Below are 13,500 nucleotides of genomic sequence, written 5' to 3' on the forward strand. Positions count from 1 at the left end.
GCAGGCCTAACTAATGACACTTTGGGGGATTTCCTCCCAAAGCAAATAGCAGCTTCCAAAGACCCCTTTTTGTCAGGACTACAACAGGGAAGGAAAGGGTTAAACTCCCCCCTCCCTGCCTGCTGTAATCCTGGGAATTATCTTAATGCTGTTTGCATTTAAGGTTCAGAAATCAAAAAGGGAAGGGGGCTGTCAGAATTGTGAGCAGATTTCTTCTTAGCACCCTTCCTCTGTCCTTCTCAGTTTTATTTTCCTGAGTTAAAGGCAAAGGGACAAGAGATCTCTTTCTCCTGCCCTTTCTCTCCCTTCTCCTTGCTTTTTCCAGCTGTTTTCAAGCAGGGGAAAGAGGAAGAAACGGATACAGATCTCTTCTACACACCCTTTTCTCTCCATTCCTCTTTCCAAGCCCCAAATCACTCAGAAAGTCAAGGAGAGGACGGGGCCACAGAGTGCACACAAACGACAGAATTATCTTCATGCCTCTCTCCTCCAAACAAGAAGCCCGAGGAGAAGGGAAGTAAGTTGGCCATGGGTGAGGGCGCAGATGCCTTTCAGGAGGTCAAATTGCACCTATGAGCTATCGGTTGCTGAACCCTTACCTATATAAATTCAATAATAGAATTGCAAGGTGACAAAAACTGCCTTAAAGCTGGCAGAAAAAGACTCTACTGCACGCACTCAAAATTCATCCCCACTGCATTGCACTACAGCTAGGAGTTACTTCGGTTCTGACCTGGGTGTCTGCTTCAGCATAAACTCTGACTATATCTTCCGTTCCAGATGGGCGAACGAAAGCCCGAGCCGATCTGAACTTCTTGACGAGGTCATCAATTTCCCCCTGCAGCCCAGGGGGTGTAACTGCTCGTCTTTCAGCATCCGTAGTGTCAATGACTCTTCTGTCAGCAACCTACGAGCCCCAAGTCAAAGAAAGCGATACAGTCTGACTTGCTAAAGCTCTAATCAGACCTATACATTTTGTAGAGACAGCAGCCACAAGAGACTTGCTTGATTTTAAGAGGCAGAACTGGTTCTGCTGTCTCATCCTCCCAACCAACCAAAGCACAGGATGACAATCTGCCCCAAGGTAATAGAGTCTGCCAGCATAAGTTTGGTGCACTGCAAAAAAAAAATAATAATAATGTAGCAGTGACATTCAGACTTCCAAAAAACTGATCCCTTTTGCAACGTTTAAAAACTACTGCATTGTCTTGTGCAGTAGGAAATGCCCTTGAATACAATGTGTTGTTCCAAAGCAGAGAACAAGTGCCAGAAAGCTGATGGGTTATGATTACAGAGCACAGTAAGATCTTTTTAATGTTATCCTGAGCTGATTACCCAGGCATGGCAGCACAAAGAGTACCTCCAACCTAGCAGGGACACCCTATGCAGTGTTGACTGCCCTTTTCAAAAAGGTATGGTTATTAATAACGTCATCACCGACTCCAGATCGCAGCCAACAACTTGGCACCAAATGCTAGTGAGCCAGGCAGAAAGACCTGAATGCCTGAGGCTGGCTGTGGACCAGAAAGCACAAGAGCTGGGCTGCCTCAGTCCAGCATGGATGCTGGCCGTCTCCTAGCAAGAGACAGCCGTCTCCTAGCATGCACCAGCATCACAGTTACTGTCCAACTAGCAAGAAAAATCCACAGGTAAGAAAAGCCTCCGGGGATGTCCCACAATATGGCATTTTGCACTGACGTTGCCTCCACATGCAGACAAGAGAGGGAGCACGCTAGCCTGGAGTGATCTGTTGCTGCTGCCGACATTTCTGCTTGTTCTGCTTGGCATTCTTGTCCCGCTCACCTTCACTTTGAGTTGCCGGTTAGGAAGATCTGTGTACATGGCATCCCACTGTGGTACTGTGAAGTTCTTCAGAGCCAAGATTGCTTCGATCACAAGCATGTCTGAGATAGCATCACCAACCGTCTAGTGTATACATAAAAACAGAAAAATTAAAAAAAAACAGTCTGTAGAGGCAGCCTCAGTACCAGTTAGATAATCCAGATTCACACATTCAGTGAGGTTAAAAACTACCGGTTAAAGGGTTATTGATTCTATGTGTAGGCCTAACATCTCTTGTGGGCAACAGATTCTGCTTTTGCATAGAGATTAAAAGGACTCAACGAGCCTTTGGCCTAGTTCACACATAATGCTAACCCATGGCTTATTTAAGCCATGGTTTGTTGCCCTACCCAGGGTTTGTCTGACAGAAAATCAAACGAACCATGGTTTGTTTTCTCAGTCCCTGGATTGTTTGTTTCCCTCCTCCTTTGCTCACTCCCTCATTGTATCCCAACTGCCTTTGCGACATTGCAGTACCGGCATGTAAGGAAGCTAGGATTTTTTTTAACGCTCTTGCCTGCTGTCTCTGTAGCCTGGCGAAACCACCCCATGAGCAACCCATGCTCTGAAGTTGGCTTTTTTCAAATAACCCATAGCTACAGTTTGGACAAAGCAAGTAGCCATAGTTTGTCAAAAACAGAAGCCAAAGCTTCCAAACTCCTCCTCACAGCCACACCAGAGGAAGAATGGGGCGGAAGGACAGCAGGCAAGCCAGCTGAATATGAAAGTATAGGATGGTTTCAGGCTAATTCGCGTATAAGAACTAGAGCAGATACAGCAGCATCCAAGTGCTAAGTGCTCCCTTTACAGAAATAACAATACCCATCAATTAACTGGAGCCCAAATGTTCTGTGTTGTGGAAAGCTGACTTAGTTAAGAGTAGGCGTTCTGACTATCCAAACATTGCGATGACAGAGTTGCTTGGTTTGTGTCGGATTCCAGTTCCAAGAGTGAGCTCAGCCTGCAGTCCAAACCTACTCCATTCACCCTTTCTGTGCTACACTCAAAAGGAGCTGAAAGCATCAAGCAGAAACATGCAAGACCGACAGACCAGCCACTGGGTGCAAACCTTTTCAAGATCTAACCCTGCATGGTTTGCCGATCTACCTGCATGGAGCAAAGCAGCAAGAAAGCACCCCCACCCCACATGCAGGGCTGAGCCCCAGATGCTATTTTCAATGCAAGAGCACCTACATGAAAGCAACCTCCGAGCAGGCAAGGTGTACCTCCCTCTCCTGATCAACCACAGCACATCTGGAATTAGAAGAACTCCTCAGCATCTCTTTAGAAATCAAGTTTGGGCAACAGAGCAGTTTGGGGGACCCAGAACAGAACCCTCCATTGCGCAAGGTTTTTGCCTGCAGTAATCCATTCCCTACTTTATTCCCAAGGACAAGAAGGATCACCAACAACCAAAGCCATCTTTGGTTGGTCTTCATAAAGACTTTGTTGACTTACACTTGGTTAATTTTGATCGAAGTGAGAACCTCCAAGATTAGAACCCATCCAAAAGCCTTTCTCTATTGGCACTAAGAATTTCGTCACTGGACATCGCACTCCTATAAAGCCGTTTGATTCCTTCCTCTTGGCCACTCCCATTTCATAACCTGTAGAATCCTACAATGGACTCTGAAAATATATTCACCCCTTCTTTGTAGAAGAATAAAAGTATAGAGAGTTTTATAACGGAGATGGTTTTAAACAGAGCAGCACAAAAAGTTGGCTAAGAAGCTATTGCTGCCAATGTGATTTTAGTGAGGTCGAACGACAGAGCCTACAGTTCTGCAACACCCTGACTCGATCCAATAGTCCCCACTGCTCTATCTTCTGTCCCAGAAAATTTCAAACTTAAAAATAAGGTTCCTACATAATCTTCCAGTCAAGCCTCCTGCGCTAAGCAAAGGGATTTGGGAACGATTAAAGATTAGTCTCCATCAGCACAATTTACCAAAGGTCAAGACCAAACACTTTATCACTAGATTCAGCGTGTTTCTAGGGATAGGGCAGATGCTTCAAAGTAGGTATACTTGACCATGTGAGCATCCCTGGAAGCAGAATCAAGTTAGGCCACTGCAATTCCACTCAGTATCTTCTGCTGGCTGGTACCCCCTGCCCCAGGACAAAGAAATACTCCCAACAAAGGCTGGAGGGTCCAGGCAGACAGCTCCTCCAGTGACAAACACAGAGCAGCCTTTTCCACCAAGAAACTACGGCTTGGATTACATGACGCAGATGGATGGAAAAAGGCAAACTCCATATTAGGCATAATTAGGAAAGGAACTGAGAATAAAACTGCCAATATCATACTGTCCTCATACAAATCTATGGTGCGATCACACCTGGAATGCTGTGTACAGTTCTGGTCACCACACCTAAAAAAAGATACTGTACAGCTGGAAAAAGTGTAGAAAAGGGCAACTAAAATGATCAAGGGGTTGGAGCAACTTCTCTATGAGGGAAGGTTACAACAGCTGGGATTATTTAGCTTGGAAAAAAGGCGACTCAAGAGAGACATGATAGAGGTGTACAAAATTATGTATGGTGTGGATAAAGTGGATAAGGAGACATTTTTCTCCCTCTCCCATAATACTAGAACCTGGGGTGATCTCATGAAGCTGACTGCTGGGAGATTCAAGACAGATAAAAGTACTTCTTCTCACAGTGCATAGTCAAACTATGGAATTCCCTTCCACAAGATATTACATGGCCACCGATTTCGATGGCTTTAAAAGGGATCAGACAAATTCATGGAGGAGAAAGCTATCAATGCCTACTAGTTGTGATGGCTCTATGCTACCTCCAGTATCAGAGGCAGTATGCCTCTGTACATCAGTTGCTGGGGAACATGGGCGGGAGGGTGCTATTTCATTGATGTCCTACTTGTGGGTTTCCTGTGGGCAGCTGGTTGGCCACTGTGTGAACAGAATGCTGGGACTAGTTAGGCATTTAGTCTGATCCAGCATGGCTCTTATGTTCCTATGATCTAGTACCATTAATGTTGAAAGTATAGCCTGGGTTGGATCCAGACTTGGTCATGCTTAGGGTAGACCCATTGAAATCAATGGAAACAGATAGTCATGACTGACTCTGTCTCTATGTACAGCACTCCTTTCACCACAAGAGATGTTTTGTAATATCTTTGAATACCTTTAAATGCAAAGTTTAGTGCTACATCAACATTCCTACCTGATTTATCAAGTCAATTGTGTTTTCAAGTATCTTTGCAGCTTCTCTTTTTTGGTTGTCTTTTTCCTCTTCTGCCTGGTATCTAATCTTCTTTTCTGCAGCTTTACTGAACAATACCTGGAAGAAAAAAACATGCACAGTAATCTAAAGGGATGAAACATGGTCATTACTTCTGTCATCCCTCCATTACCCAATACGAAGGTGCTTCTTGGATAGAATGTGTTTTCTCCAGCTGTATCATTGTGGCTTTGAAAGTGAGACTGCTGCTCCAGAAAATATACCCAGTTTTAACTGCAACCACTGCCTCAGATCAACATGGGTATGGAACCTAGGGAACAGGTTGGATCACAACTTAGTCATACTTAGAACAGATCCATTGAAATCAATGGGATTTAAGCTAGTCATGACTAGCGTAACACCACTGATTTCAATGAGCGTACTCTAAATACGATTAACGTCAGGATCCAACCCAAGGCGCTAAGTTTCATTCACACCCCATGGAAAGGAAAGCATCCTATCCCTAAACCAGCCTTCTCCACCCTGGTGCCCTCCAGATGTTTTGGACAACAATTCCCATCATCCCTGAGCATTGACTATGTTGGCTAGGGTTGATGGAAGTTGGGCCAAAACATTTGAAGGGCACCACATTGGGGAAGGCTGCCCTAAACAATAAAACTGGCGAGGATCAGAGGACAGTTCCATGTTGTCCAGCTCCCACCAGTCAGGAACCAGCTCTCTCTGGGAAGCTCGTAACAGAGTATGAAGGGTCCTTGACCTTCTTCTAGTCTCTTGCCCTGCAGTCTGGTACTCAGAGGTCGCCTAGCTCAGAAAAACCAGGGTTCTGGTTGGCTATGAAATGTTGAAAGCTGCCTACCGAAGGCAACAACCTCACTATTGGTTCCATACTCATTTACCCCCAAGTACAGCAGAAGCCTCTGATCTGGCCAGGGCTATTTCAGCTCACTCCCACTTCCAATTTGCCTCCTGAATTAGCAAACAAATTAAAGGCTGGAACACTTTCTAGGATCTTATCCCAGAATAACTGTCAAAGAGATGTAAAATGGCATGGGATGAACCTGATACATCAGGGATGGGCAACGTATGGCCAGATGTTGTTTGACTGCAAGTCCCATCATCCCACATTATATGCTATTCTGGCTTGGGCTGATGGGAGTTGCAGTCCAGCAACATCTGGAGGTCTCCATGTTCCCCACCCCTGGAATACACGGAAGCACCCTCTTAAAAGTACAAGAGACATAAGGGGGAGCAATCACTAAACACGATCGGGGGTGGGGGAATATTCTACGTGTTCGGATAGGTACATAGTGACTTTTGCTTTGTTTCACTCTTAGAATTTTGAGATTGGAGATGAAATAGATAACAAAAGAGCAGAGGGAGAAAAATCACAAACCCTAACATTGCAGGTTGGATCCAGACTTAGTCATACTTACAGTACAGCCATTGAAATCAGTTAGACCAAAGCCAGTCATGACAAACTTAAGCCCATTGATTTCAATGGGTCAACTCGAAGCCTGACCAAGTCTGGCTCCATTCCTGCATTTATATGTTTGTGTGAATGATTTATTCACACTGTTGTACACTGCCCTGGCATCCTGTTGATGAAGGATAATGAAGAAATATTTTCAAATAAGTACTTACTGTACCATGACCATTTGCTTCAAAATAAACGCCAATGTCAAATTCCTGGGCCTTGTAGTGCAAGTGCTTCACTCCCGTTTTGGCACAGTGGACGGGCACCTAGGAAGGGAAGAGCAAGTAAACCATCTTTGGTGGGGCCTATAGCGTTGCCCTTAGAAACCAAGGCCTGTGACTAAGATGAACACTGTGAGTGAGGAGCCCAGGACTAGTGACAAGTGTGCTATTCCATGTGAAGAGGCTTTTTCTTGATGGGAAGAAGGCTCACTAGGTCAGTGTTTAAGACTCTGGGTGTTTGACCAATGCCGAGAAAGGCATTGCCATTACTCCCAAGAAAGACACAGCGAAGAACTCTAGAAAGATATCCAGCAAACAAACAAACAGTTTCTCAGTTCTTCGAGGTGAAATAAGCAAGCAAGCAAAACACATCTAGGGACCACAGTATCTGTTTTTGCCGCAATAAGAGGGGGGGGGGGGCTGCAGGCAGACAAAATGGATGCATAGTGAGACTGCTCTGATCTGGCAGGCAAATTAACAGTAGAATTAGAGCTAAAATACAAATGCTTTTTTTAAAAACCAACATAGCGCAGGAAAAGGGATGAAATGGACTACAGCACTGAGCCAAGTGATCCTATTTTAAACAGCAGGACCTAATGAGTACTCCAGAGTGCTCTGGCAGCGAAGACTGTACCAACGTGGTGGTGACTCAGTCAAAGACCCCTAAAAGTACCCAAAAAGTAGGGTCCTCTTAGGGAAAGAAATGTTTTCACAATTCAAACAACTGAGAGTGGATCTCACAAAAGAAAGGCAAAGCGCTTTGCAGACTGCACTATTCCCAATAAACTCTACGCTCTCAGAATTGACCGGGAAACTGTCAGACATAGAAAACACTGCTAATGCTGCAATGAGGCTTAGTTTAAAACAACAAGGAAAACTAGAGCAAGTGTCTAGAACTACCAGGGAGCCACAGATTAAACTGGCAGACATCGAGGAGGGAGACCACTGTCTGAACATTAGAATTAGAGGTATGGAAGAACAAGAGGAAGGCTCAGACACGGTTGGCCATGTAGTAACCTGGATTAAAGAAAAATGTCCCAATGTGGCTCTGTCAAAGAGTGAGACAGGAAGGGCACACAGAGCAATCACGTCCGTGAGATCAGCCAAAGCATCTTCCAGGGGGATAACAGTGCATTTTGCACAGCACACAAAGAGAGAGGAGATATTCAGAGCACTAAACAATTAATGACGCATAGAACACAGAGGGAAGAAGATTCAGATTATTTAGGACTTTAGTCAGGACACTTTGCAAAGGGGGCGCACATTCCGCCCTTTTACTGAAGCGCAAAGAAACGCTGGAATAGCCCATAGGTGGAGAAATCCCTTCAAGCAGCAAGTGAAAAAAGGTGGGAAAGTGCTTACAGCAGCAACCAGAACACAAGCAACAGAGCTTTTGCAAGAGCTTGGACTAGAACTACTGCAACTTCCAAAAGAGCCTGGAGAGGAGGATGGGACTTTATCTGATTCTGATGATCCTGAAAAACAATGGACAGCAGACAATCGAGGAAGGAGGAACTACAAGCGGGGTCAACTGAGGCATACATAAAAACTGCTTAAGATGACAATGTAATGTATGGTTCCAAAATGCAGGAATTGAATTACAAGAACAATACTTTGTGCTTGGCAAATAGAACCAGATATTACCTCTGCTGCTTGGCAAAACAGTTTTCCATATTACTACAGTAGCACAAGTCTGTGCTGCTGTTCCTGGCTCTCAGGCTGCTGAATGCTGAGACACTGCCTTACAGAATATAATTCAGTGCTAAGGGACTAACTCCCCCTCCCCCCTTGTGCCAAAGCTAGACAACTCATGCCCTACTAGAAAATGTGCAGGCATCTGTAATGAGACCACAGGACTATGCATCTTAAAAACACAGGGTTGAATCAAGTGTCATGCCTGGGACTTCTGCTCACGCAATGGGGCTTCCCCTTGTCCCCCAACCCCCTGGAGCAGACTGGGGGCGGGGGCACAGCAGGAGAGAAAACCATTCTGCCAGCCATTTCCGTTCCACCAGCAGAAAGACAGGATTGGATCTAACTCATTATACACAGGGCTGGTTATTTTACAAACCTAATAGCCATGGAAGCCAATGCTCTGAATGAGGACCTGAATCAATTATGATTTTAACAACTAAATTATTACTGGACAACAATGAAATTCAGTAGCCTTTCCCCTTCTAGTTAGGACATTGCACACAATTCCTGGTTACTGAATTATTCACTTGCACTGTATGTGTGTTGATGTTGGGTTTTTTTCCAGAATCTTTAGGAACATTTATGGTTAGACTTGAGATTGTTTATAGCTGATTTTTAAACAGGGAAGCAAGCAAGATGGCAGCACAAAACAGTTACCTTCATGGTTTCTTCTAAATAACTTGTAGAGCTGCCATTGGCGTAGGCTGTTTGTACTACTGCAAATGTCAAGGTTTGACCAGTCTGAAGGAAGACAAGAACGAAATTTTCACAGTCAGACATATACCTTCATAAAAACACTGCAGGACATCAAAAGCTCTGCCTCTGAAGTTGATACATTCAGGATTACAAATGCACGTTGGAATAGGAAGTCACTTGACCTTCCTTCCAGAACTCTCTCACACCTGAAAACAGGACAATGATTTTATTGGCAAAGGGTGAGAGCATGTCTGTCATCAATTTAGGACTGGCACGCCCCACAGATGACATGTCAAATATTCCAAAGTTTGAAGAATTTTCTTGCTGGCTACTGAAAGCCTTAAAAACTTTTTTTTAATTGTTGTTGATTTACTCTAGTTTTATTCTGTTTAAACCTTTTAAATGTTTTTATATTATGCTTTATTATAGTCTATGCTTTTAAGACTTATTTTGTGAAATAAGAGAAATTCGGCTATTGGGCAGTATAGTTATGTAATAATAGGCATTATTTCTCTTCTAATTTCATTTTTTATTGTAACTGTGGACTGACCCTCATGTTCAAAGATAAAAGCTAAACAGAAGAAATGTTCAGTGAATTATTCAAATATAGAAACCTTATCAAATGTAATTCCTGTCATTTTTAAAAGTTAATGTAACAATTCATTACATTTTTAGACTTTTTTCATAGTTTCACAGTGTGCGTAGGTTGCGATCCTATGCACACTTTCCTGTGAGTAAGCTCCACTGAACACAGTAGGGCTTACAACTGAGTAGGCCTGCATGAGGAGATTTAGATCACACTTACTGGGCATGCCCTAAGAGTAAAGATTTTGGGAAGTAAATCCATCAGTACCATCAATGATATGACAGGCTATGAGCTGCCACTGGACCCAGTTGTTACATTATTATTGTTGTTGTTGTTGTCTTTGTGAAATCCACACTCCTTTCAAAAGATATGGACATAGTTATTCACTTATTAACAGCAAGAAGGATGGTTATAAGCCATATATGCAAGATCACCCTCTAGCACTGATTGGCCACTGAGGGTTTAGGACACTGTTTAGGACACTGAGTAGTTAAATACAAGGCTGGTTTGACCCCCTCAATATTTTGTGCCCTACTACTGCCATAGCAGTAGGTTTTAAAAAAAAGAGAGAGAGAGAGAGAGAGAGAGAGAGAGAGAGAGAAAAGCTAAGTATTTCTCACTACAGCATTCCATTTGCATCATTTCTTCTGTACAGAAAGTATAAGAAGTATGAATGAATGTGTGTGGTCACAGTAGAACAGACAAGATTTTAAACAGTGCCACAAAACAGAAAAATATTCTTAACCAAAGGATTTCAATTACCTTGACCAGAAGTTCTTTAAGGAAAGCGCTAATTAGAGTTGCTATTTTATCTCCATCAAGAAGATGAAAATGGCCAGCAGTGTCAGTATAGTAGTAAACAATTCGGTCAGCATCACCATCAAATGAGCAGCATCTCTCACCAGGCTTCATTTCTAGGCCTAACAAACGGGGTGGCAAAAAAAATTGTTCAGCTAGCTGCAAGAATATTGGTGCTTAAAGCTGAAAGGTTCTGGGTTCTTAATACATTTGAGAAGAGCCTACAGTTTAAACACAGCATGGTAGGCGCCTAGAAATGAGCTGTCCATTTCGTTAGACATCCTTCCAATACAAGGCACCAATTTTAAGTTTCCAACTTATATTTTAAAATCTGTATTTATCAAGGAGCCAGAATGCTAATGATATGGGGTTGCTCTGTTCCTCTTTTGCCAGCTTGTTCAGCTTCCATGCTAATGACGACTCTGTCAACAGTGTCCCTAAGCTGGGTTTGGATACAGGCATGGAGAAAGCATCATGAGACAAGTTTCATATTAAGAATGTTTCTCAATATTGATGGGAGGGAACAGAGAGTGATAATAGATAAAATGGAGGAGATAAGGGGTTATTGTGGAAAGAATTGGAGAGATTGAATGTAAATAGGAAATGCCAACTATACAGCATGCTGATGTCATTGGTGTATTAAAAATTCTAACACATAATGGCAAAAAGGATACCCCTTTAAAACGTAAGTGTTAAGTTTGGATAGTTTCAATGCCAAAGCGTAAGAACAACCATCACAGTAAACTTAACTCTGACATGCCAAAGTAAGAGGAATCAGGAGCTCTGCAAACCAAAGAAGGCTCCTGCACAATAGCCTAATATGAAAGGAAGGTACATTTAAATTAACAATATGTTGGAAAAAATAGAAAATATAAACAAGAGTGCAATTCAAATAGAACCGTCACCTATCACCCTAATCAGCACTTGACTATAGTAAAACTAGTCCTCCCCAACTGCACTCCAAATGTGTTGGACTAAAATCCCAATTCATCCCCAGAGATGATGGGAGTTATAGTCCAACTAACAAATCTGGAGAGAAACAGGTTGGGGAAAATTGCTAAAGCTACCTCAGAAATGTAGAGTAAATGGAAGCTCCAGAAATAGAGACTGGTTCAGTCTGAGAAAGCAGCAGCTAAAAATTCAAGGTACAAAAACATACAACTTATCTTAAGCATTTGTGAAGTATCTGCGATATGGTCTCACGGACTCTTAGCTGGATAGCCAGAATTAGGAAAAACCTGGCCTGCTAAGAAGGGATATATTCACATGCCTCACCCGAAGCGTGTTCAGTTATAATTAAAGAGCTCCATCCCTCGTATCCAAGCAAAGATTTTTGAACATCTCTGCAGCCAAAGGAAACAAGCCTGTATCTGCCATGAGACAAGTTGGGCTTCATCTAGGAGAGGCATCGTACTATGGCAAACTGGGAAGCAATCTTGTAACATCAATAACTATAGCTCCTCTTACGTTCCAGAGGCAATTAGACTTGACCTTGACTTTTAAAGAGTGAAAATATTAGAAGAATTATCTTTTGAGATCTTTTGGTGTTCTCCTTTAAATCTTGTTTCCTTCAAGTTACCATTGGGGCAGACTTAATATTTTTATTTTTGAAAGAATAGTCTAAAAAGGTATATTATGTACACTTCTAACTACATACCCACGGGAGGCTTTTGATGGACCTTTACAAAATCAGCACCACACAGGTGATTGAGTTGCCCTTTAGCTCCATCGTTGTCTATGTGCATTACGAGGCACGCCGGAAGGTAGCATTCCATTTCTTTAAGTTTTAGAGCCCCTATGCCATTTGCACAATCTATCTTCAGACACATATGACCATCCCTTTGGCTAGTAGCCTGAGGATAAGAAAGCAAAAGGTGGCCCTTAAAAAGCAGTTTCTGAATGCCCACCACCTACTCACAAGCAACATCGACACATGTTCTGAAGCAGAGAGCCAAAAAATCCCATAAAACAAAATGGAAAGAAAACAGAGGCAGGGCTCAAGCTGGTACTCAAAGAAACCAAAAGTTACATGTTGTAATATGCCTGGCCCAATACATTACAATGTTTACCATGCAATCCTATGCATATCTCAGATTAAACTCCATTGAGTAAAATGAAGCTTACCCCCAGGTAAGCGTACATAGATTTGAAAGCTTAGTCTCTCTCAGGAGCAAAACACATCTCACATTGGTTTATTCCAATGGAAATAGCTACAGCAGCTACAAGATGTAATTTCAATTTTCTGAGTGACAGTTTTAGGCCTGCCTTTTTCTTTTTCAGAGTAACACTTCTTTTGCTGCCTTCTTCTCTTTCTGCTGATAGCAAGTAGCCCCATTCCTTGAAGTTATGAACCAGTTCCATTGTCAGCACGGGTGCAATACTAACAGCTTGATCCTAACCATGTTTATTTCCAAGTCGAGTGCCCCTGATTTCCGCAGAACTTACATCCTACTCTTCTCTATCAAACCAGGATGGCTTTTCAATGATTAATATATGAGCAAGCAGTTAAACATCACAGTGGAGCAGACCAAAGCCAGGTCATCTGTAACTCCTATAGGATTAGGCATTCACTGTTATAAAGGCCCTGCTCCTTGTCCACAATGTAGTACCTTCCCAGACTGTTGGCACCCAAACCAAGGCCCCAGCTATTCCTAATTGGAGGTTCATATCTGTAGAGCAGGGGCAGGCACCCTGGGGCCCTCATAAGAACATAAGAAGAGCCACGCTGGATCACACCAAGGGTCCATCTAGTCCAGCATTCCATTCACACAATGGCCAACCAGCTGTCGACCAGGAACCCACAAGCAGGGCACGAGTGCAACAGCACCCTCCTGCCCATGTTCCCCAGAAACTGGTGTACACAGGCCCACTGCCTCTGGTACTGGAGATAGCACATAGCCATCAGGACCAGTAGCCACTGATAGCCCTCTCCTCCAGGAATTTATCTAACCCCCTTTTAAAGCCATCCAAATTGGTGGCCATCA

The 13,500-nt window shown here is 43.2% G+C and overlaps 2 protein-coding genes across 10 annotated transcripts in view; one reads left to right on the forward strand and one right to left on the reverse strand.

Moving 5' to 3' along the window:
* DOP1A (DOP1 leucine zipper like protein A) overlaps positions 1 to 13,500 on the forward strand; it is a 90,516-nt gene that overhangs the window by 75,569 nt on the left and 1,447 nt on the right. The gene's annotated exons all lie outside the window — the stretch shown is intronic.
* The window catches only part of PGM3 (phosphoglucomutase 3), a 30,971-nt gene that overhangs the window by 566 nt on the left and 16,905 nt on the right, over positions 1 to 13,500 (reverse strand). For all 9 annotated transcript variants that reach the window (XM_084827003.1, XM_084827002.1, XM_084827010.1 and 6 more), the window contains 7 exons: positions 12,174 to 12,369; positions 10,481 to 10,638; positions 9,094 to 9,177; positions 6,688 to 6,786; positions 5,029 to 5,145; positions 1,804 to 1,926; positions 734 to 907 (listed from right to left, as the gene is read on the reverse strand). In XM_084827003.1, the coding sequence (XP_084683129.1) occupies positions 734 to 907; positions 1,804 to 1,926; positions 5,029 to 5,145; positions 6,688 to 6,786; positions 9,094 to 9,177; positions 10,481 to 10,638; positions 12,174 to 12,369 (951 nt within the window). The remainder of the gene's footprint in view (positions 1 to 733; positions 908 to 1,803; positions 1,927 to 5,028; positions 5,146 to 6,687; positions 6,787 to 9,093; positions 9,178 to 10,480; positions 10,639 to 12,173; positions 12,370 to 13,500) is intronic.

The sequence above is a fragment of the Heloderma suspectum genome, chromosome 1, assembly GCF_057233095.1.
Source record: "Heloderma suspectum isolate Gila_16-S chromosome 1, 16-S_ref, whole genome shotgun sequence".
In the NCBI taxonomy this organism is placed as follows: Eukaryota; Metazoa; Chordata; class Lepidosauria; order Squamata; family Helodermatidae; genus Heloderma; species Heloderma suspectum.